The following is a 26,286-nucleotide window of genomic DNA, read 5'->3' as shown; positions in this document are numbered from 1 at the left end:
TTTCATTCTCAATGTAAGAATAGTGCTCTTACATTTATAATTTCATGTAAATAGCCATAGGGCATTTTTCATACAATTATTTCCTGCATTCAGATTGGAAAATAATTGCTTAATGACCAATCAAAAAATTGAAATGCAATAGGAAAGAGTCTTATCATGCAAATAAGATGCTATATATCAATGTTACATTATGATCTGTTTTGACAGTTCAGAATAAGGCCCTGTTGAAAACTAGGGTTAAGTCATTCTCTAATTTATTTCAGATTTTTAATTGATGAATTAAAAATAAACTTTATTTTAATAATTATATTTTTATTTTATTTGAATCTATGTTTCTTTACCATCGTAGCAGAACTAGTTTCTTTAAATATAAAAACTTGTCTTTGTATCAGAAAAACTGTGTATGAATTATTTGACCAAAGGAGTTAGGCTAGCTAAGGATTTGCAAGAGAAATATGCTGGTTGTAATTTCCAAAAGTAATGGCTAGACACCTTCAAACAAAACTAGGCTCTCACAGTGACACTTAATAAACTTTCTGTGTTTATTTGATCTATTCACACTGTAGTTTGTGGTGATATGAATGTCATGAAGTCAAGGTTATAGCTTGATAAAGTATAAGAACATAGTCTCGTATATTTCTTTGTCTGTCATTACCAATGTCACCTATTTTATTGTTTAAGTAATCCTCTTCAAACAAATTTAAATCAGAAGGCAAAAATTCAATAATCCCATGACCTGGTGGTACAATTAATACTAATGGTTGTTAGATATTTTTTGCAGTCGTGCAAGCGCATATTTTTAAAAAGTGGAATAACTTTAGAAATAAAAGTTGTGTCTTTAATACTGATTTCACTTTAAAATTAAGACATTTCTAGCCCTTCATTAAAGTTTAAAAAATTATGAATGCATGTTATATAAGAAATAATTGTGTATCTAACCATAGATTATTGGCTCAGCACTGAAGGTCATTGATACATTACAGTTACAAATCGCAGTATAAGGGAACATGGTTGTATATAAAATTTGACTGTATCTTTGTACCCATAGAAGAAAATCTCTTGATAATACGGAAAGTAAAAGAATGACTCATTTTTGACTCACAACTATATAAAATAAATGGTCATAAATGATCAAAACAGCCTTACTTATTATCACCACCATTTATTTAAAATAATTCCACAAGTTTTGGCTACTATAATAATCAACAAATGTAAACCAGAATAAATATTCAAATATTAAGATATAATTGTTATTTGCAGGTAGATTATGATGCATTCAGAAAATCAATAATATAATAACTTTCCAGAATCAATGAAAGCACTAAGTTCAGGTTTATGATTCATACATGCATATATGATTACATCACAGTAGAAATGAAATGCCTGAGTTACTTAGGAAATATAGGAGGAGCTACATTAAACCTAGGAGAAGAAAACTGTGAAACTTACTGTGAATTATAAAATAAAACACCCAATATACCATGTTCCTGAATAAAAAAAGACTAGGAACAACAAAATTGTAAGTTATTTCCAAGTTAAATTTTATGTATGTTCACACAACTGCTTTCAGAGTACTGATGTGAGCTTTTCCATGTAGAAATTTAACAAAATTATTCTAAAATATATATTGATATATATATATAGAATATTAAGCAAAATTTTACAAAAGTGAAAAGAATAATAGGTAGATATAAATTTAACATATATATTATGAAAGAACAGTAATTAAGATATAATATCAAAATTAGTGTAATTGATCAATTTTGAAAATGAGATTCCTGAAAAATCACTGCACTCTGTATTGTAATTTTCAAGGAATGACTCCTCAGAAAATCAAATATCTAAGACAAGAAAGAGTCAAATAAGGATCAAATCAATTGTGTGTGTATGTGTTTCGAATTATATACTATGGAACTTCTGGAGAAAGACTTCTTTGAGTTGCCTACTTTAATTTCCATTCTTAATGTATTAGATAGCGTAAACTTTGGCTGTGGTCACAGTAGAATTCAAAATGAATAATAGCTTCTAGAGAATATATTCTTGTTCACCAAACGTTTCAAGAAAGATAAATGTTTCTGGTTGGACAGTATATGTGTGTGTGTGTGTGTGTGTGTGTGTGTTTGTGCACGTGTGTGCATATCTCTGTGTTTGAAGGACAGAGGGGATGCCATTCTCTTGTTCTCACAGTTATTTATAGACTCAGTCTATTAATGGCACAAGAGTTCCAATATCTTTCTGAGGCTCATTGTCATTCCTATCCACAGAAGGAAGAAGAGTATTGGGAGGATTCCAGTGGGAGGTTCTTATATGGATATGCTTGGAAATAGTGCGCATTACTTTTGTTTCCGCTTCCATTAATTAAAACTCTGCCTCATAGCCACACCTATAAATAAGTTTGAAAATCGTAGTCCTCTTGTGATGAAGGAAGAAGAAAATATTTTTAAAATATATGGTAGTTTTTTAAAAATTAGATTTGATGCATCAATATCTTTTTTAATGTATAAATGGGTACTTAAAATATCTTTCTTGAGATATATTTCATATACCATAAAATTTAGTTTAGTGGATTTTAGTGTTTGCATAGTCGTGCACCTTTTAGAGTGTAATTAGTCCTCCAAAAAGAAATCCTATATCCATTAGTAGTCACATCCATCTTCCCCTTGGGAAGACCCAGTCCTGGACCATCAGTAATCAATGTATCTATGCTTTTCCCTATTGTAGACATTGCAACTTGCTTCTTTCATTTAGCATAATATTTTAAAAATATATGTATACCATGGCATGTATCAGTGGTTCTTGTTTGTTTCCAAGTAATCTGTTGTATAAATATACCACATTATATTTATCCGTGGATGGAAATTTGGATTATTCCCCACTTTTTGGCTATTCTGTATAATGTTTTTATGAAAATTCATGCATAAATTTTTGTGTGGACGTTTTCACTTTTCTTGGGTATAAACCTAGGAGTGGACTTGCTGAGTCACATGATTACTATATTTAACATTTTGAGGAAGTGCTAAACTACTTTCCAAAGTGGTTGCACAGTGACACGTTGCAAACATTCTTGCATTCTCAACTATATTTGTTACTGTCTTTTTTCTTTTAATCAATCTGGTCAAAATGAAGTAGTATCTCATTGTATATATTTTTTTTTTTTTTGCTACTCAATAGTTTCTTTTTGATGATCTATTTTAAATATAGTAGTTTGTACATGTCAATCCTAAACTCCCAATCTTGACTTATATTTCTCTAATGTATAATCTTGAGCTCATTTTCGTGTACTTGGTTATTTGCATATCTTACTTGAAGAAATATGATTTAATCATTTCTTAATTTTTATTTTTCATTTCTAAGTATTCTTTATATAAATATATTTTTTTGTAAAAAGGTCACAGGGTACCATTGTTACAGTACATTTGGATTTAAGAAATCTTTAGATGCATTTTCTAAGAGGCTTTTTGCTTGGATTTGCCCACTTACATCTCAGCTATTTTAAATTCACTTTGAAATCATATATCATTTGTCTAGCCCCACTCCACCTTCTTTTTTACTTATTCCTAAAAATAGTTCATTAACTTGTTTTTTTATGATTGCAAAAACTACTAATTGACAATGATTGAAACTTTATTCTGATATGTGAATTGAATAGTGGTGAATGATACACAGAATAGTTAGGTAATTCATTGAATTCTTCTAGTTAGTTTCCAATTACTCCTCCTTAAGAAAATGATAAAGAACATTAAACTTTAATTTGATGGCCAGAAGCATTTCTATTTTTGTTCTAGTCTGAATTCTTCTATCAGATTCAGAAAGCCCTCTTTTTTACATTTTTTGCGTCTTTGCTCAAATTATAAACAGTGCATCTTTTATTTCCATACACTTATTTTCTCTGATATGTTCTACAAATAGCTCAATGCCTCTTTAAATCTTAAGAAAGTTATGCTATTTGTTGTGTCTGTCAAATCTACACATGTTACTTAGTATCCTTTGGACTCACTCATATCACATCTTTAAACAGAAAAAGATGAGAAATGGAAAAGGACTTGAAGTATTATTTGGAAAGAATCCTAGTCAACTTGCACTATTTCAGCCCACTGGACTTATCTGAAATAATACTATTTCAGGAGAAAAGATTAGGACTAAATAAAGATAATGATTTATAAATGTTATTACTAAACAGCTGTTACATTTTTAAGAAACCTTGAATAAAGGAAGATGTCCTATTTAGAAAATAATGCTTACATGAAGCCCAGAAACTGAAGTTTATAGTATTATTCAATTTAAACTGCTTTGGAATTCTAATTTGCATGGTTCTATTGAATGAAGTGAAAAGATTTCAGGCCTTAGAATCTAATTCCAATTCTGTTACTTCCAAGAAACATGACCTTAACCATGTGAATCACGGTTTTCTTATTTTTTATAAGGGTAATTAGGCCTACTTTGTTGTACTATGAGGATTAAGTAAAATAATGTATAGAAAGGCCTTAGAACCAAGCTTCACACATTTAATCTTGGGAAAATGTGGGCATTAAAACATACCTTTAAGAATTAGACCTAAAAACCAAATGACCTGGATAGTTAGCAAATTTTAAAATACTACACTGTCTTGGGTCACTTACTTTCCATAGTGTTTTTCAAATACTGCATTGTATATTCTTAACCCCCAAATGTGACAGTTTCTCTAATTATGAGTCTACACATTTGTACACACATTCCATCATTATATTCAGGACTCACCCACTGAACTGTAACTAAGTCTTTAATGAGTTACTAATGAACATCTTAAGCTTAGATAAACAAAAAAAGAAAAAAAAGTTTGAGCGTTTTGAAAAACTATTCATAGTTAAGCCTGTTGCTTTTAATTAGGCTATAAGCCCAGTGAAATTTCCTGTCTTTACTAATCTTCCCAGGTTTGAAGAAATTGAATAATAAGTGACAGATGTACCCTCCCTTTGATATTATTAATGTGAGGTAAAAAGGGATAAATGCATTGAGCTAAATTAGAGAAATCATTGTTTGATTAAACACAAAGATAATATACAAATTCAAAATAGTATATTTCAATGATTCATTTTTTTCCTTAGACTCTGATAACTTCAAAACCAGTTAATTTTGTTGTTGAATTAGAAAATAACAGATGTCATGAGGAAAAAAGATCCAGAGATGATTAGACCTTGTAGATGAAAAAAAAATCCTCTATATGGATGAAAGAGCAAACAGCTTTTACATATAACTGCTTCTCTCCAAGCTGTTAGAGATACTGTGAAAATAGTGATCACAGACACTACCTGAATTAGATCAGGACTATTATTTTCTGTAGCTCTTGTTATAAATCAACAATGGTGGTGACTGTTTAGCAATGATCCATTTTAAAAATTCCTTTTGATAGTGAAGTTGATGAAACCATGCAGACCTTAAGGGCACATGATTAAATAATGAAGACAGATAATACATAAAATTCAAAGCAACAGGATGGCATGATGCTCCCTCCAGGGAACACTCATATTTGTTTAAAAGGAACCCTTTTATATCAGTCACAGTGGCTCAGGACAGTGGGAAGAGCTGAGATAGCCCAGATGTTTTACGGGTTACACACTGTTGTTAGAGGCAAGCTTGACATCATGCCTCTGTACACAAATTAAAAATCAGCATGTCAGTTTTTAAAAGTAAGTGTCCAATAATAATTACACTCTCTATATATGTATCATAATATAAAAACACAGTCAGTTGTTTTGACCTGTGAGACTGTTAACATGTCTGCTGGCTTGTGAACCAGCATTTAGGCATTCATTTTGTATATGTGCTGAGGATGGGGTTGATTGGTAAAAGTCCCTTATTATTTGGAAAAATAATACCAAAAACATTTTCATTCTTCTCAACTACCTTCAGAAATGCCAGTTATGATTAGCTTAGGATGGGGAGAAAGCACTGACTAACAAGACAGATCTCTGTCAAAATATGTATAATTTTTGCTGCTTTTTTTTTTTTTTCCTACATGTCAAGTACAGGTGTCAATGGGATTAAGGTAAAGTGCCTCATTACTATCGTTATAAAAATTTTCAAAGAAATTATCTGGAATATTCTGAAGGCACATTTTCTCTACCATTAAAATGTTAACATTCTTTAAGAGGAGAGTAGACGAAGGGAAATTAAAGGAATATTTGTATTCTTCAAAGAATAAATTCCAGAGTTATACTTTTGTTATCATTAATTGAAATCTGTTTGCATTATGTTTGCAAAGAGACAGTTGTGACATTTTATTTAATTTAAATGAAAATAATGTGCTTTCAAGAGCTGATTTTTTTTTCAAATTTGTATCAGTACCAGAATTTTATTCTCTGCTTATTCATTTTAACAAATATTTGAGATATTTCTATTGCAGTATTTCAGTATAAGCAACCACAGTGAGCCACAATTTTTCTTTTATTTTTAGAACATAGAAGATATCATGGTTGAAAGACAATTAAAAATAATCTTTTAATGTTGTTTCTTTTGTTTTTTAACACTGGGAATTTAATTTCCCTTTAGCTTTATTCATAACAGGTGTTTGCTTTTTCCACTAGTCTCAGGATGTCTTATATTGCTTTCAGAACTTGAAAGTTCAGTCTTTTGATGAAAGTTTAAAACATTTAAAAGTGTTTATTTTCCTGTAACAAGTTCTGTTTTAGAAAAGAGCAAGAAACTCAGTTTGCAAGGAAAGATGCATGAACACATAGAGCATATGAACACTACATAAGACAAGCATTAGAAGAATCTGTTGAGTTAAATAATATATGCATATACTCTAAAGGTTGCTTCGTCATATACAGGTAGAAAAGTCATCACTTCTGAGTCATTTCTTCTAAGACCCAGAATTAAATCAGAGTTTTCTCTGTATTAGAACTCCCATGATGTAGTTTCTACCTGGTATTTTCTACCTTAGTCAGGTAGAAGTGGAACATTTTTGACAATTGTTAGAGATTACTTTGTTGTTGTTAAATTGCTAAGTCGTATCTGGCTCTTTGCCACCCTGTGGACAGCAGCACCACAGGCTTTCCTGTCCTTCACCATCTCCCAGAGTTTGCTCAGATTCATGTCCCTTCACTCAGTGAAGATGTCTAACCATTTCATCCTCTGCTGCCCTCTTCTCCTTTTGCCTTCAATCTTTCTCAACATCAGGGTCTCCAATGAGTCAGTTCTTCACATCAGGTGGCCAAAGTATCGGAGCTTCAGCTACAACATCAGTCCTTCCAATGAATATTCAGGGTTGATTTCCTTTAGGATTGACTGGTTTGATTTCTTTACAATCCAAGAACTCTCAAGAGTCAAGGGACTCTCCAGCACCACCACTTGAAATCGTCAATTCTTTGGTGCTAAGCCTTCCTTATGGTCCGAGTCTTATATCCATACATCACTACTGGAAAAATCATAACTTTAACTATATGGACCTTTGTCAGCAAGGTAATGTCTTTACTTTTTAGGTTTGTTATAGCTTTCCTTCCAGGGAGCAGGTGTCATTTAATTTCATGGCTGCACTCACCATTCACAATCATTTTGGAGCCCAAGGAAATAAAATCTGTTACAGCTTCCACTTCTTCCCCATCCATTTGTCATAAAGTGATGGAACTGGATGCCATGATCATAGTTTTTTGCATGTTGAGTTTTAAGGCAGCTTTTTCACTCTCTGCCATTAGACTGGTATCATCTGCATATTGGAGTTTGTGACTAGTTCTCCTGACAGTCTTGATTATAGCTTTTGATTCATTCAGCCTGGCATTTTGCATGATGTACCCTAAATATAAGTTAAATAAACAGGGTGACACTAAAGCCTTTTCTTATTCCTTTCCCAATTTTGAATCAGTCTGTTATTCCATTAAGGTTCCAGCTTTTGCTTCTTGACCTGCATACAGATTTCTCAGGTAGCAGGTAAGGTGAGCAGGCAGGTAAGGTCTCATATTCTTATCTTTTTAAGAATTTTCCAGTTTGTTGTGATCCACACAGTCAGTGGCTGTAGCATAGTCAATGAAGCTGAAGTAGATGTTTTTCTGGAATTTGCTTGCTTTGTCTATTGCCCAAGAAATGTTGGCAATTTGATCTCCGGTTCCTCTGCCTTTTCTAAATCCAGTTTGTACATCTGGAAGTTCTCAGTTCACATAGTGCTGAAGCCTAGCTTGAAGGATTTTGAGAATAACCTTACTAGCATACAAAATGAGTGCAATTGTACCCAGCCTATAAAGCAATTTTGCAGCTGTCATACTTACTTTAGGGAGAAATCAGGAAAGAAGTAATTTATTAATACAGCCAAGATGAAGGTGATGGCAGGAAGGTAGAGTCTTTCAGGTATGCGTAAAGAAACACAAAAAATGGGAAATGACAGTTACTTAAAAGCAAAGAAATAATAGCAGTCATCTCTCTCTCTCTCCTCCCTTTCCTTCCTGCTTCCTCCCTCCTCTTCTACCCTTTCTCTATGGCTAGATAGATAGATATAGATATGGCACTAAACTGGATTAGGTATTTTGTTTCACTCAGTCATTTTTTGATAACAAGCATTTCAATATAATTTGTAGCATTTATGTAGCATGTTGCCATTAGTTGAACACTTTTTCACACAAAAGCTCAGTGACTACTCATAGCAACTCTTCGAATCATACATAGTAATATCATTAATTCTAAGATGCACAAATAAACTTGGAACTGTCAATCTAATGATGTAATGACATTTCACATAGTTATTAGAAGAGAAACTCAAATCAAAATCCCTTAACCAGCTCTTAGAGGCTTCTCCCAAAGCATTTTAATAACCTGTTGAGAATCACCTTATTTTGTAGACCTGTGATTTTAATTAGAAATAAACCATCAGAGCAGCACATGTTAATAGAAGAATGAAGTAGAAATAAAAGAAGAAAAGGAAAGAAGTAAAGTTTGATTTAAGGAAAACGATATTGTATTTGCTTAAATCTTGTAAATAAAAAGACAAATATTTGAAGACAGGTGTCTTCTAGAACTAGATTAATGTGTTTTACACATAGCCTATTTGCACTGAATTTAGACAAGTGGGTAGAGAATGCCATAGTACAGATATCACATGTTTCTCAACATGAAGAAGGACTTGCTTCTTCATATGTAATTGGGTGGGTGGCTCAAGAACAGAGTGAATTTGTAGTCACAGTTTCCTCATATGAAACTTAGTGATTTTTAGCAGACATAATCTTAGAGTTATTATCTATTGTGTGAGTTGAATGGTTCTTTTCAGACTTGAGATTGCATATTTTTAATGGAATGCCAGACATATAACTGCAATATTTATCTTGAAGACTTAGTTTTATAATAGCTTCAGGAAGAAAAATTTGATTTATATTTATAACTCAAATATTTCCCCAGAATTTATATAATAACTTAGGGGGTAACATATACACTATTTTTTTTAAAACAAAACTTAAGATTTTAGCTCTGTTCTAAGAATATTAGAGATACCAAGGGAACATTTCATGCAAAGATGGGCTCAATAAAGGAAAGAAATGGTAGAGACCTAACAGAAGCAGAAGATATTAAGAAGAGGTGGAAAGAATACACAGAAGAACTGAACAAAAAAGATCTTCACAAGCCAGATAATCACCATGGTATGATCATTCATCTAGAGCCGGACATCCTGGAATGTGAAGTCAAGTGGGCCTTAAAGCATCACTACGAACAAAGCTAGTAGAGGTGATGGAATTTCAGTTGAGCTATTCCAAATCCTAAAAGATGATGCTGTGAAAGTGCTGCACTCAATATACCAGCAAATTTGAAAAACTCAGCAGTGGCCACAGGATTGGAAAAGGTCAGTTTTCATTCCAATCCCAAAGAAAGGAAATGCCAAAGAATGCTCAAAGTACCACACAATTGCACTCATCTCACACACTAGTAAAGTAATGCTCAAAATTCTCCAAGCCAGGCTTCTGCAATACGTGAACCGTGAACTTCCAGATGTTCAAGCTGGTTTTAGAAAAGGCAAAAGAACCAGAGATCAAATTGCCAACATCCACTGGAAAAAGCAAGAGAGTTCCAGAAAAACATCTATTTCTGCTTTATTGACTATGCCAAACCTTTGACTGTGTGGATCACAATAAACTGTGGAAAATTCTGAAGGAGATGGGAATTCCAGACCATCTGACCTGCCTCTTGAGAAACCTATATGAAGGTCAGGAAGCAACAGTTAGAACTGTCATGGAACAACAGACTGGTTCCAAATAGGAAAAGGAGTACGTCAAGGCTGTATATTGTCACCCTGCTTATTTAACTTATACGCAGAGTACATCATGAGAAACACTGGGCTAGAGGAAGCACAAGCTGGAATCAAGATTGCCGGGAGAAATATCAATAACCTCAGATATGCAGATGACACCACCCTTATGGCAGAAAGTGAAGAGGAACTAAAAAGCCTCTGGATGGAAGTGAAAGAGGAGAGTGAAAAAGTTGGCTTAATGCTCAACATTCAGAAAACTAAGGTCATGGCATCTGATCCCATCACTTCATGGCAAATAGATGTGGAAACGGTGGAAACAGTGACAGACTTTATTTTGGGGGCTCCAAAATCACTGTAGATGGTGACTGCAGCCATGAAATTAAAAGTCTCTTACTCCTTGAAAGGAAAGTTATAACCAGCATAGACAGAATATTAAAAAGCAGAGGCATTACTTTGTCAACAAAGGTCCATCTACTCAAAGCTATGGTTTTTCCAGTAATCATGTTTCATTGTGAATGTTGGACTCCAAAGAAAGCTGAGTGCTGATGAATGGATGCTTTTGAACTGTGGTGTTGGACAAGACTCCTGAGAGTCCCTTGGACAGCAAGGAGATCCAACCAGTCCATCCTAAAAGAGATCAGTCCTGGGTGTTCATTGGAAGGACTAATGTTGAAGGTGAAACTCCAATACTTTGGCCACCTGATGCGAATAGCTGCCTCATTTGAAAAGATCTTGATACCTGGAAAGATTGAGGTCAGGAGAAGGGGACGACAGAGGATGAGATGGTTGGATGGCATCACTGACTCATTGGTCATGGGTTTGGGTGGTCTCCGGGAGTTGGTGATGAACAGGGAGGACTGGTGTGCTGCGGTGCATTGGGTCGCAAAGAGTCTGACATGACTGAGTGACTGAACCGAACTGAACAGACTTCATCCATGTGGGCCGTGTTACAGCCCCTCCACTTTTGCTGCTAGTGGTCGGTGACTCAGATTCCTTTGTAGAGATGGTCAGTTTAAAGATTAGTTTGATCTATTCACACAAGATACCCCGACTTCATGGAACACCTTGCAGTCTAGTCTCCTTCAATTTAAGAGTCAAAATCTATTTAAATTCACAGTATTTTTGTGCTTCTCCATCTTACCACATGAAATAATTTTATCATCTGATCCAGACCTATTCTTTGTAGGTCCACAGACCTTGCTTTCTAGTAGTTTAAGCACTCTTATTTCTTGTTTAAGGTGAGATTCTTTCATTTAATGCAGAAACTCATATTTTTCAACTGATAGTGAGTCCATTCCACATGCGTTTTCAATCACAGTTTTCTGCCTACTCTAGCGTTTTACCTTTCCTGAAATAATTGATCTCTAGTTCCGTTCTTATGTCTTTTTCCCTTTCCTGCCCTAGTCCTTTTTTCCCTAGAAGCTCTATTCAGTATCCTAACCAAGTGGCTGGTTGTTCCCAAACTAAACTCCTTAACCTGGTTTACAATGCCAATGATCTGGCTGTTGCTCACCTCTCTGATCTCAGCCCAGAACATTCTTATCCCAGTCCTGTACAGATTCATTGGCCATTGTGATAATTCTTGATCAGCCCAAGGCGATTCCAGATTGAGGCCTTCGGAATGCTCTTTACTCCTGACTTTTTATGACTAGCAACTTCTAATTTTGCTTCCATATGTAAATCTGTAAAAATCTAAACATAGTAGCATTTATTATTCTATTTAAACTTTCTGTGGATTACTCATATCTATATGATATTAAAATTACTTATGTATTTGCATGTTCTCTGTCTTCCATACAAGAATGGGTGATTCATTAAAGTAGGTATGTAATCTCTCTTTTTCACTAAAATCTCCAGTACCTAGAAAAGGACTTGACATATAATTGCAACTCGAAACATATTTGTTGAATGAATGAACAAGTAAACGCATGCTCCATCACTCCAGATCTTCTTGTTAATTTGGCTGAGGGTGAAATCTCTCAACTTTATTATAACTGAAGCTTGAAGGATACATAATAGCTTCATAATCTTTTCCTAATTCCTTCCATAGACCATAGATATTTTAGGGAAAATATACCTGTGTATATGTTCATGTGGCCTTCCCTGGTGGCTCAGCAGTAAAGAATTTACCCCCAGTACAGGAGACATGGATTTAATCCCTGGGTCAGAAAGATCCCCTGGAGAAGGAAATGGCAACCCACTCCAGTGTTCTTGCCTGGGAAATCCCATGGACAGTGGAGCCTGGTGGGTTACAGTCCACAGGATCACAAAGAATCAGACATGATTGAGCGATTGAGCATGCACATGTTCAAAGAATCAGACATGATTGAGCGATTGAGCACACACATGTTCATGTAAAAATAATCTAAAAAATAGTCACATTGTCAACTTGGGTATAAGGAGAATGATATTTTGGAAGTTGAAAGATTGGAAAAGATGTCACTGGAGGTGATTTTTTAGATATTTTCATTTTTGTCACAGCTGTATTTGGCCTTAAAACTTGTTACTTCTTTTGATACCTTTTCATTCACACAAACTGTCAAAATAGCATTCAGATTAACTTTTGGCTAGATATTTTAGTGTACATACATTATAATGAGTTTAAATAAAAATTTGTTTTAGGGTGGTGCCTTAAAGATATATTTTAAACTTTGTCATTGTGGACAAATTTCTTAATATCATTTTTGCTTTTTATAAGAGCTATATCATTTGTCATGATTTGGAGGAGAATGTGTTTTTCACTCTTAATTTTCAAATACTTTAGACACCAAGAAGTTGTAGCACTACTGTATAAGCTTCTAGTATTAGAAAGATGATTATAAAATTCTCTTACTTTATCGGATTTCTTAGTTTCTCTCCTGACTGTTGAATGGTAGCCATATAGAATCCTTATCATGTTTTTAATATGCATGTTATGTTAAAATAATTGTGTAATGCAAAATTGTTTTCCTTGTAAAGTCTTTTTCTTTCTGTTAGCAGGAACATTATCATTATCACTCCTATTTATTACACTAGTTGCAATTAGTATAGAAAAGTGTATCTGTAGCAATTCACACACACAAAAAAGAAGTCCTGTACTTAAACCGTTCTGTTTTTCATAGCATAAAATGTATGACTGTTCTGTGAATATTAAAAAATAATCGTGTGTGTAATTTTATTTTTTCATTATTGTCTTGGTCTTCCATATTTATCCATTTATGTAATATGTACCATTTGTCAGTAAAATCACTGTGTATATATATGGCAAAAATGTATGTATATATTTTTCATCCTAATGTCCATCACAAACCTTAGTACAGCATCCTTCCAAAAATGTTAAATAACCTGAAACATATAAATAAATATAAAACAATCCATGTAACAATTCCACAAACAAAATTAATAAAAAACTTTCTGAAAGTTTTTCACCCATTATTATATCAAGCTTTTTGTGTGTAAATATTTAATTCAATAACCAATATTTTCATTGACACAAACATGAGTGCCCATAAATTAGAACAGAATGCTGTGAATCTATAACAAATATAATCATTATATTTTTTTCAGGCAGCTTTTTCTTTCCATAATTATAGTTAATTTTCTAATGGTTGTTAGGAGTTAGGATGAGGTTTTTGGCTTACTTAAGATCATGATTAACTAGGACAGAGGTACACAGTCCATATCACACTAGCAACCAGGAGATGTGAGCTCCTTAGCTCCAGGGTTGCCTGTGGGGCCTGGGGTGGTGGAGTCCACGGCCTAGGGCCCTCAGCAGAGAGCAGCCTTGGGAATAGCCCCAGTAGGGCTCCTCTGAGGCTGGCCTGAGCTAAGCGGAGTCTGATGGTGCGCCCTGCGGTCCCCGCAGGTGGCAAACACAGTGAGCGACATCCAGCCCTTGCTTCTCCACTGCGACATGCTGAGCGCGGCCCAGGAGGCGCTCTACCTCCCAGACATCTCCTTCAGCAGCCAGCTGCGGAGCGCGCCACTGCTCATCGCGGACCAGGGCCCCGTGGAGCTACCAGAGGAGTTCGTGGTCCAGGTGCCCATGGAGCTCAGATCTCAGCCCAAGGTGCGGCCAGCGGTGGGGAGAGAGGGCTGGGGGTGGCTGGGTAGGGGCCCCTGGGAGGCTCGGCCCCAGGCAGTGCCCAAAACGTGTCTTCTCATAGATCTCTGCATTCACTCATGTGGCTGATGTTTACACCCAGTGAGACACTGACATGTTGTTGAACAATGCATGCTTGTTCTACATTAGAACCTCATCGCTGTTTCAAAATGTTTGACTTTAAATTTCCGATTCGGTTTGAAATATTTTCACTGGAAGTTTAAAATTACTCTTAGTGACCATGTCAACGGTTGTAAATTTGAATGGTTGTAAAAGACACATTTTAACATTTCCGATCATCTGTTTGAAAATATATTCCCATCAATGGAAACTGGAAAGAGTTTTGAAATTATGGTGAAAACATCTTGATTAGGAATTGTGTGTAGTCATTTAAAGAATACATCCTGATAGGAAAGTGATGGTTGCAGAAGTAACCAAATTTTTTAATGGAAATGTTGGAAAGTGCTTTCTTTTTATTATTGTCTCTTCAGTTGGCAAGTACAGTGTGAGACACCCAGCCTTTGAAGTTCCAATGAGGAAAGTTATATAATATTTTTAGAAAACCCAGTTTTATTCTTTTCCTCAGTACTTCATATATATATATATATATATATAATCTTTACATAATATTTAGGCAATAGAGTTTTTTTCTTTTCACTCATCAGACTTTATGAAGACTGTCTTATCTCTCTAATTTCCCTCAGGGAACATAATATGTATAATATAATATGAAATAATATATACAAATATTATGTGCTTATTATACACTATTTATATACTTTATTTATAATTTTCTTTGTGTCTGCAACATGAAAAAGGTTGAGAAACATTTGGCAGGTGGAACCATGAGTATCAAGCTTTATCCCAAAACACACATCTCCTACACCATAATTTAATAATACAGGAAAATACTGTCTAAGGAATCTGAAATGCCGCTATATTAACTGAGCTTATCTTCTGAGCACCATTACAGAACTCTCTGGTAAAATATGTTGGAATACTGTATTTTAGTTCAGCGACAAAGGGTTATTCAACACCTTTTTATCAATTTGAGATTTAAGAGACCTGTGATATTTAAACCTAATTCTTCAATTACTTCAGCCATGTAGAGTAAGTGTGTGGTGATGTTGGCACTCACAGTGGCTCCTTCCACTCAATCACATATTTTAATCAGTGGCCTAGAGTCTTTCAATTCGGATTAGCACTACTCCCCTGATAGCGATGATTGGGGGTCATTGCTGGGAGGTAAGTGCATGTATTTCTACAGAAGCACATAGAATTGACTCCAGAGTGTTTAGAAAAATCATGGAAAAGATATAATAAATATTCTTTAAGAATTCATTTTTTTTCTTTTCTGTTTTGTATTATCATTTTAAATCTGAAATTCTCTAAATTGAGTACAGTTATATTTTTCACAAAATGTGCTTTAGCAATCAGAAAGTTTTCATCATGACATTGGCTTTTGATTTATATTATGAAAGAGTAACACAACATTAATGTTTTTTTTAATTTGCTCAACTACATATGTGTTCATCACAATTTCTAGTACTAGTGAAGAAGAAATCTAGAAATGAATTTTACTTTTTGAGTAGATGTTATAAATGTTTAAATCAGCAACTGTAACATAAACACAGAAACACACACAAACACCTGCTGGCAATTCAAAATAGCAGTCAATTAGCACACGTTTTTTCCTATAGTACTTTTACTAATATGTTGGCTGAATTTATACGTTCCCCAGCTTTTACAGCTTAATAAGATTTTTCTGTATTACTAGCTTTTACTTTTTGCCATGTGTGTGTCAGGTTACATTGTAGTAAGGGGATTAAGTCACATTTTTCTATCTATTTACAAATAGGAAAATTGAATTATATTCTATTTTGGGCAAAGACAAAAATGAGGGTATCAGGAAACCTTTACTTGATCTTATAAATGAACACTTAGGTAAATATCATGTGATTTAAAAGGAGCCTAGGTTATTATGTTAATCTGCTATGATGAGGTAATACTTTCTGAAAGTCACTTTTGTGCAAAAGTAATTTTATCAGTCAGAGAGCAACTAAAGGTCATCTTTGAAAGCTCTCTATAGAAAGAATAAAGAAGATGAAGTAAATATTACAGGGGCATAATCTTTATTGATATGGAAAATAGTACATACAGCTAGAACACATGAACTGGTATTAAATATGAAATTAAAATAAGAGATATCACATTACTTTGAGCTCTTCAAACTGAAAAGACATGAAAGAATTCAAACTGGAAAATGTCAATGAACTCCAGCTTCCTCCCTTCTTCTACCTGCCTTTCTAAAAGAGAAACAACAGTCTGTTATAGAAACAAGATATTTTAAGATACAGAAAACTCAGAAAAATATAAATAGTAAAGCTTGATATTAATGCAGTCTTTGATTGGAATACAAAATTGATATTACGTTAAAAAAAGTTAACCTCTGTTTGTTCTGTAGATAGCCAAAAGAGCAAATAGAAACCCAACAAACACAGCCTTCACAACATAACAAAAACCCTTTTATTTGTTTGAAATTAAACTTTGCCCTTTTTTCCCCCTTTATATTCGATTCCAGATAGCTAATAGCAGTTCTTGAGAGTTAACGAGTGTTTGGATTCACAGGAATTAGGACTTCACAGTAGAGCAGCAAAGCATAAAGAATTAAAAAATATTGTTCTCAGAAGACATTTTTCTCTTTAGCATATTAAGGCAGAAGGATGTCTGAGGGCAGATTGCATGCTTAATGACTAGATATCAAGACTTTTCCTTGAAGCTAAAGGAATGTTAATGTGTTTTTTATCAGCATTTTCCTTGCTTTAATTGTGATTTTCATGCAGATGCATAAAAAGTTCATTGAGATGATCTACAAATAAGCCTCCTGCAAGCCACATGTATAGTGTGCAGGGTTCATACAGGTGTTCTCTCGGAGTATACCTGAAGCATTTCAATCCTGACAGGTCATAAAAGCTCTAGAAGTCTGTGATCATTTTTAAGCTTACCTTTTGCGGGAGTCAAAATGCTTTTACAAGTGGCTTGTGTAGTCTCTCAGTCTCTTGAGGAATCACATCCACCTCTGCCGTTACTATTTTTTTTTTCCATTTTCTCCTGTTCCTTCTTCCATCTTTTTATGTTTATAGATGAGAATTCTTTCACGCTAATTAAGCTCTATTTGATTTTTTTTAATTGCTTTACACAAGTCAGTCTTTAAATTAGTCTGCTGTTGTTGCTCCTAAGTCAGTTCAGTTGTATCTGACTCTGTGCAACCCCCTAGACGGCAGCCCACCAGGCTGTGCCATCCCTGGGATTCTCCAGGCAAGAACACTAGAGTGGGTTGCCATTTCCTTATCCAATTAAATTAGTCTGAATACTGGTAATTCCTTTATTCATTCTTACCTTCATTATGTTTTCCTCTTTTGATTGTTCATAGATGCATGCTGGGCCTTGCTCTAAAGTGGCAGGAAGGCAGAGATGGAGAACTAACAAACTTTAATGGTACTGGGAGATAAAAATAATACATTGTGACAAAAGTTTGCTAGAGGATGTCTTTTCCTTGCACCCAAAGAGCCAAGAGCTTTGTTTGTAAAGTAGTGATTAACTTATGCCTTTGTATGTGTGTGTGTGTATTTGATGGTAGGTGATACCTGTAGGAGCAGTGTTTTAAGAATTCATAATTCTGACTTCCCTGGTGGTCCAGTGGTTATGCAATGAAGGGAACACTGGTTTGATCCTGGGTCAGGGAAGATCCCACACGCTGCGAAGCAACTAAGCACACATGCCATGACAATTGAACACATGGGCCAGAACCCTTGAGCTGCAGGAGAGAAGCCACCACAATGAGAAGCCACCACAATGAGAAGCCCTCACAATGCAACTAAGAGTAGCCCAAGAGCTTGCTTGCTGCAAGTAGAGAAAGTGAAAGTGAAGTCACTCAGTCGTGTCTGACTCTTTGTGACCCCATGGACTGTAGCCCACCAGGCTCCTCTGTCCATGGGATTCTCCAGGCAAGAATACTGGAGTGGGTTGCCATTTCCTTCTCCAGGAGATCTTCCCAACCCAGTGATTGAACCCGGGTCTCCCACATTGTAGACAGTTGCTTTATTTACCATCTTAGCCACCAGGGAAGTCAAGTAGAGAAAGTTCAAGAGCAAAATGAAGATGGAGCACAGCCATTAATTTAAAAAAAAAAAACATAATTCCTATGGAAATCTAAGGACTATTAAGCACTGGACCTTGGTGATCAGTAAATGATACCAGGGAATTTTTTTTTTCCCCCCAATGGGCCTAGTTCCTCTTTGATTCTTCTCTAGCTTTCTGACAGCTTTCTTTGCTCATTAACATTGTAAATGACTGCCTTCCTGAATTGTACACCACTGCCCTTAGCAATAGCACTAAGCACCAACTAGCACTTGTCTTACCTTTTAGTTTGAATTTCCAAAAATAATATTTAATCTTCATTGGTTAGGCCTGATTAAACCCCTGATTTAATTATTCATGTCCCTGGCCATCTTAGGATGTAGGGCCACATAGAAGCAGTTTTGTAGCAAAGAGGAACTACAGAGACCCTATTACAAAAGTGAGTATAAAGTCCTATGGTACACATAAGGAGAGTATCAACTCAGTTTTGGAAGATTGGAAGAGATGCTTGTGAAGAAACATGACATTTAACCTGGGATCTGACAGCCAAATAGTAGTTAACCAAGTATAGCGGTAGAAAAAGAAAGATACTATTAATTTTTAAAGAAATGGTACCAGACCACCTTACCTATCTCCTAAAAAACCTGTATGCAGATTAAGAGGTAACAGCTAGAACCAGATATGGAATAACTGACTGGTTCAAAATTGGGAAAGGAGTACAACAAGGCTATATGTTGCCATCCTGCTTATTTAATTTATATGCAGAGTACATCATGTGAAATGCCAGGCTAGATGAATCATGTGGGGAGAAATATCAACCTTAGATACGCAAATGATACCACTCTCATGGTAGAGCGTGAACAGGAATTAAAAAGTCTCTTGATGAGGATAAAAGAGGAGGCTTGAAGCTCAGCATTCAGAAAACTAATGGCATCTGGTCTCATCACTTTATGGCAAACAGAAGAAGAAAGAGTGTAAGCAGTGACAGATTTTCTTCTTTGGGGCTCCAGAATCACTGCAGATGGTGACTCTAGTCATGATATTAAAAGACACTTGCTCCTTGAAAGGAAAGCTATGACAAAGCTAGACAGTGTATTAGACAGTAGACATTGCTGACAATGACCATATAGTTCAAGCTATGGTTTTTCCAGTAATCATGTATGGTTGTGAGAGTTGGGACATAAAGAAGGCTAAATGCTGGAGAAATGATGCTTTTGAATTGCAGTGCTGAAGACTCTTGAGAGTCCCTTGGACTTCAGGGAGATCCATCAGTCAATACTAAAGGAAATCCATCCTGAATATTTATTGGAACGACTGATGCTGTAACTGAAGCGTCAGTACTTTGGCTACCTGATGCGAAGAGCCAACTCATTAGAAAAGACCCTGATGCTGGGCAAGGTTGAAGGCAAAGGGAGAAGGGGGCGGCATAAGATGAGATAGGTAGATAGTATCACTGACTCAATAGACATAAATTTGAGCAAACTTTGGGAGTTAGTGGATGACAGAGGAGCCTCGTGTTCTGTGGGGATGCAAAGAGTTGGATATGACTCAGCAACTGAACAACAGCAACTAATATAGATAGGAAACAGTAGTACACAGGCCTAGTTCAGAAAGGATAATTTCTATTTGTTTGCCCAGAAATAATCTACAGAAGGTAAATCTGGCACGATATAATGTTATGAGGAGTTTGGAATTTCTCTGATGGCAGTAAGGGTAATATTAAGTTAATTTTAGAGGAATTGAGGGAGGAATGAACTGCCACCTGCATTTGACAAATAAACTAGAGGCTTCAAGGCTTGAAATGGGAGATTATTCTATTAATTCAGATAAGAAATGATGTGGCACTGACTCTGGGAACCAATGACATTGGTGATAATGAGGATCTATTGACAGGAGTTATAGGATTCATTGGGTAAGTGAGTAAGACAGAGGGAAAACCCAAAGAAGACTACCAGGTTTCTATCTTGCATGAGTATATGAGGAATGATCCTATCACTTCCTGAGATAAGAAAGACAAGAGGAGACAGAGAATGTTGATAAGGAATGATGGTGGTGTTACCCAAACATTTATAAATGACTTCTTCAATACATTCCTGTGAATAGAAACCCAGGTTTCTGGCTCTGAATTTAAGAATGCTCAACTTAAAAATAATATGTTAGTCTGAAAATATAAATATAAATGCTATTAATTGAGCATGACATTCTCATTAAAAAGAAGAAAAATATTATTATTCTTCATTAGGTATTCTATTTTGCCTTAGGTATAATAAGGTTCTTCAACAAATGAGCATCTGGTAGGCATTCAGGCATTCCTTCTATCTAATACTTGCCAGTAATACCTAGCAGGGCTATAATGGAGCCAAGATGAGATTTGATTTTGAGCTCTCCTGTGTTGCCATGAAACAGCTGGAAGAATTCTTCCTATATATATTCTTTTGGAATGTATACTTTTCAGTACTATGGCAAAGAGGCAAATTGAATGAGGTTAAGACAGTTGATCTGCAGGCCTAAATATATTTGGCATTCATTCAGTTCTTAGTACAATGTTCCATGGCAAAATTCAGAAAGAAAGTAGGAGACTAGTCTCCTCATATTTGGGCTCGTTAACAATGTAACAGAGAGCATAGTTTAATGAAATAATAACAAAAAATAATCTTCATGTGCATGAGAGAATACCTCAGAAATGAATCTTTATTTATACTTTTGCCTAATTAAAAATGATTAATAAAACAGAATATCTCTTAATGTCATTGTAAAATGATGTTTTATCTTAAGGAAATATTTAATCAATTATTACTCAGCTATTAAAAAGAATACATTTGAGTCAGTTCTAATGAGGTGGATGAAACTGGAGTCTATTATACAGAGTGAAGTAAGTCAGAAAGAAAAACACCAATAGAGTATATTAATGCATATATATGGAATTTAGAAAGAGGGTAACAATGACCCTATATGTGAGACAGCAAAAGAGACACAGATGTAAAGAACAGACTTTTGGACTCTGTGGGAGAACGCGAGGGTGGGATGATTTGAGAGGATAGCATTGAAACATGTATACTATCATATGTGAAATAGATCACCAGTCTAGGTTCGATGCATGAGACAGGGTGCTCAGGGCTGATGCACTGGGCTGACCCTGAGGAATGGGATGGGGAGTGAGGTGGGAGTGGGGTTCAGGATGGGGAGTGGGGTAGGAGGGGGGTGCAGGATGGGGAGTACATGTAAACCCATGGCTGATTCATGTCAATGTATGGCAAAAACCACTACAGTATTATAAAGTAATTAGCATCCAATTAAAATAAATAAATTAATTTTAAAAAACAATTGATTAAAAGTCTCAAAAAATAAAAGCTGCACTCCCCCAAAAATAAACACTTTCAAGTCATAGATCCACGACCACAGCTGCAGAACTCACCTAGTTGTACACATGAAGGCATTAAAATAAACTGATGGAGGCAGGGGGAGGTTAGCAAAAACTCATTTACTGTGATAGTTGTAAGACAGTGATTTGGAAATGGAGCCAGTTATACCATGATCTCATCAACATGATAGGGGAGGTCATGGACACTGGAATAAGTGAAGAACAGGAAGAGGTAACATGGGATGCTTTAAAACTTACAAGCCAAAGTACATGCATCCAGTAAATGAGATTAGTGCATGCATGCTCAGTCATTCAGTTGTGTTGAACTCTTTTTAACCCTGTGGGCCATGAGATAATCCAGGCAAGAATCCTGGAGTGGGTTGCCATTCACCACTCCAGGGGATCTTCCAGACTCAAGGATCAAACCAGCAGCTCCTTCATTGGAAGGCAGATTCTTTGCCATTGAGCCACCTGAGAAACCCAAAACAAGATTAGTAGGTAGCACACTTTTTTCTTACCTCACACTACATCTCCTTCCACACATTTCTTATCTTTCAATCCCATGGAGTTTCTAACAATTTGTTAGATAAGCCCTTCCCCCTTCCTTCCACATCTTTGGCAAGTGATCTTATTTTTGCTGGTTGGCATGTCCTATACTACCTGAGTCCTCTTCAGCTCAGCTAAAAAGTCAATGTAGGACAGCCCTGAATTGATTTTTCTCTCCTTGCACTCATCCTTAGCTGTATTCTTGACCAAACAATTTCTATCCTCCCTCTAATTCTGAATTAGAGTGGCCTGAAGATGTGTGTGTGTGTGCATTTGGTAAATAACTTCTCTTCACTTCCTCCTTGCTTTTATATTTTCATTTTATATAAGTAATGATCACAGGAAAACCTGAGACTTTTTTACTCTTAATATGTTTTTATATGTGTTATTTATATTGACTTTGATGAGTTATCCTTCTAGCATGTTCTAATGTTCTTACTCCCCAGGTTCTGAAAATCTGGTTTTTATTTTGTTATTACATTGCAGTCTGAAGTGTATAGGTTAAGTCCCAGAATTCAGGGGGAGCTAGAGAGATGAAAGAACTTAGAACAGAGATAAATGTTGCTACAAAAATAGAAACCCTCTGTTTTACAATCTCAGTCTTTTGGATATAACTGTTACAAATCTCAGTCTTTTGGATATAACTGTTACAAATCTCAAAGTGAATAGTATAACATGGCCTTCAAAGTGCTGTGTTAGCTTCTTGTTTTACATGAAAATATAATATTTCAGATGAAAGCCCCTGTTCATATTTGTTTCTTTTAGTGAGGTTTGCCAGTTTAAACAAAATGTCAGGTCTAATTGATATGCAAGATTTATCATGTGGACACCACCCTTTAGAATTATTGTGTGTGTGTGCTAAGTTACTTCAGCCATTTCCGACTCTTTGCAACCCTATGAACTGTAGCCTGCCAGGCTTCTCTGCCTGTGGGATTCTCCAGGCAAGAATACTGGAGTGGGTTGCCATGCCCTCCTTCAGAGGATTTTCCCTACCAAGGGATCGGACCTGAGTCTCTTAAGTCTCCTGCATTGACAGCCAGGTTCTTTACTACTAGGCACTAACTGGAAAGCCCTTTAGAATTATTAGGTACACAATATTATATTTTTATATGGGAAGGATAATAGGTATTTAGAAAAATAGGTATTTAGTTTAAAAAAATAATAAAATTTCTGGCCTAAAACATGATATTTTAAAACATTTCTTTAGGATCTTGTCTCTGTCCCCAAATAGTATAATACTAGAATGATGTATACAATGGAAAATAAATGTATTAATGAGATTGGCCTTCAGATATTTCCAGGAAAATATGATAAACACTTTTGTTTCTTTATGTTGCATAAATTATATTTTCCCTTTCCATCTGACAAGTAAATTTTTAGTAGCTTTTCAAAATGCTCATAGAAATTATATTTTTTGCCACTGAAATTTTCTTGTTACCAAGAATTTGTATCATGAAAAAATTCAAATCCTTGACATTCTAGCCCCAAAAGAGTTAATTAGGGATATATAAATTGTTTCATTATTTTATTGTTTGCCACATAATAACAATTGTGTATATGTTCCAAAGAAATAGGTTTTACCCTTCCAGTCACAGGTGCTTTTCAGAATAAATTATTTACTGGAAAATCTTTTCCTTTTTCTTATGTTTCCCTTCAACTCAAATAATACGTGATAATGAGAAAGATCTGAAGTATATTCCAGATATAGAGAGGAAGCTTCCATTATTTTTATAAAAGCCTTACTTCAAATTAAGATGAAAGGGAAGAGGAGGGCAGGTGTTGTTTTGCATAGAATATCATACATTCATAGATTGGTTTATGTCTGGTTTTTAGATTTTTGCATTATTCATGTATGTCTCCAGCACAGAAATGCAAACATTTGGCCAGGCACTCTAATTTATTATTTTTCTCTTTCATATGTATAGTTAGCCAAATTGATAATTTCCCTCCCGAGTAATACATCCTAAAGAAGCAATTCCTTTTTCTTAGTCATTATACATGTCTTTAACTCTTCACCATTTTGTTTTTATTGCTATTGAGAGAGTAGTATTATGGAATTACAGTAACTATATGAAATTTAGAGTCTGACAGATTTGAGTTCATTCTCACCAGGGGCTTCCCTGGTGGCTCAGATGGTAAAGAACCCACCTGCAATGCAGGGACCAGGGCTCAATCCCTGGGTTGAGAAGATTCCCTGGAGAAGAAAATGGCAGCACACTCCCATATTCTTGCTGGGAAATCCCATGGACAGAGGAGCCTGGCCAGTATAGTCCATGGGGTCACAAAGAGTTGGACACAAGTGAGCAACTAACAATTTCAGCTTTATTGTTTATTAACTGTATCAACTGAGGCCAAGGTCTTACATTTTAAAAAATCTTTGTTATCTCATCTGTATAGTGTACTAATAAAAGTATATACATTGTTGTTCTTATGATTAAGCATCATATGTAAATATACCAAATATGATTAAACTCATAGTTTTTGAGACCTAGTATGCACTCCTTTTTTTGGTGTCATTTTATAATAATCTTACCATAGATAAATAATGCAAGATCCATGAAAAATTTTCAATGAACTGTTTAGTTTCTTTTAATATTTTTGTTGACTTTGGAAGAGACAAAATGCTGTACTCAATTACTGGCTTCATGTTTCTGTCACAATCATGGGTTCATAGCTAGGGTAATTGAACACTGAGTGTAAGTATTCTGATGAGAAAATAACTTCAGTTAGTTTACATGTTGGTTGTTTCTATAAAGCACATAGAACCCTCTATAAGGCTATTTCTTTCCTCAAGGATTTATAGTCAATTACTGGTGACAGAGAGAGTTGGCAAACCATAGGCATTTGACGCAATGATTTGGTGAAATGGATGTCATACAACCTCTGGAGAATGGAATGGCTACCCACTCTACTCTTCTTGTTAGGAGAATCCATGGACAGAGGAGCCTGGTGGGTTACATTACCATGGAGTAATACAAATGCTGTAGTATTTTAAAGGAGGAAGAAATGGCTTCCCTGGTATGAGCTGGGGATTTTGGAGAAAGGAGTACAGGTAAAGCTAAGACAATGTGGTATTTTTTTATTTCTAGATTTTGATGTGAAGCCTTTATTGAATTTCTTATGATATTGCTTCTGTTTTCTGTTTTGGTTTTGGCTGCAAGGCATGTGGGATCTTAGCTCCCTGACCAGGGATTGAGCCCACATGTCCTGCATTGGAAGGCAAAGTCTTGAAGCACTGGACCACCAGGAAAGTCCTGATAATGTGATATTTTAACAAACTCTTGAAAAATCCCCAGAATCATTTGCAGCCTTAGATGGGAGGTGCTGGACGATGCTCCAGGGAATTGAATTATGTGAACAAAGTTATAGGTGAAGAAAATTATGACATTTTCATCAAACAGTGAATAGTTTAACCCACAATAAGGGAATGAGAAAAGAAGTAGTGAGGCAGGAAGTTTGAAAAGTAGTCTGTAGCCATATTATAGGGGGTCTTAAATGCCTGGGTGAGACTTTGTATGTAATTTTGTCTGTTATAGGGATTGTTTAGAAGCTTTTGATGAGAGTTGCAGTTCAGAACTTGTCAGGATTATGTAGGAAGATTTGTGGTAGAGAGAGACTTGAGCATGGAGAGATCAGTTAGGTTGTTGCCCTAGGGCAGAAGGTAATGAGTGTCTGAACTGGGGAGAAAGCAATGGGGATGGAAAGAAGAGGAACGATATGAGAGATGCACAGAAATTGAATTTGCAGTGGTTGACTACTAATTGGATGTAGGGAGTGAGGATAAGGGAAAAGTCAAAGATGGCTAGATGACTAGGCCATTCATAGAATTAGGATGACAAGAGTAAGCTTTGGTTTTCAGGGGGAAAATGATGAATCTGATCTTAGAAATATTGAGTTAGATATATAAATGAGAACCAGACTTTGAAATATTAATCTAAATATTGAGAGAAGTTA

General features: G+C 35.4%; 1 protein-coding gene across 11 annotated transcripts in view; it reads left to right on the top strand.

The window, feature by feature from the left end:
* Window positions 1–26,286, top strand: part of ADGRL3 (adhesion G protein-coupled receptor L3) — a 949,445-nt gene that overhangs the window by 373,185 nt on the left and 549,974 nt on the right. For 9 of the 11 annotated variants that reach the window (XM_086407651.1, XM_086407648.1, XM_086407649.1 and 6 more), the window contains one exon: window positions 14,049–14,252. The exons of the other annotated variants lie outside the window; for them this stretch is intronic. In XM_086407651.1, coding sequence (XP_086263777.1) covers window positions 14,049–14,252 — 204 coding nt within the window. The remainder of the gene's footprint in view (window positions 1–14,048; window positions 14,253–26,286) is intronic. 11 annotated transcript variants of the gene reach the window in all.

The sequence above is a fragment of the Bos grunniens genome, chromosome 6, assembly GCF_055505025.1.
Source record: "Bos grunniens cultivar Pamir isolate PY7600 chromosome 6, Bosgru_T2T1.0, whole genome shotgun sequence".
In the NCBI taxonomy this organism is placed as follows: domain Eukaryota; kingdom Metazoa; phylum Chordata; class Mammalia; order Artiodactyla; family Bovidae; genus Bos; species Bos grunniens.
The sequence above is the reverse complement of the archived record's forward strand: the minus strand, read 5'-3'. Positions and strand labels throughout refer to the sequence as shown.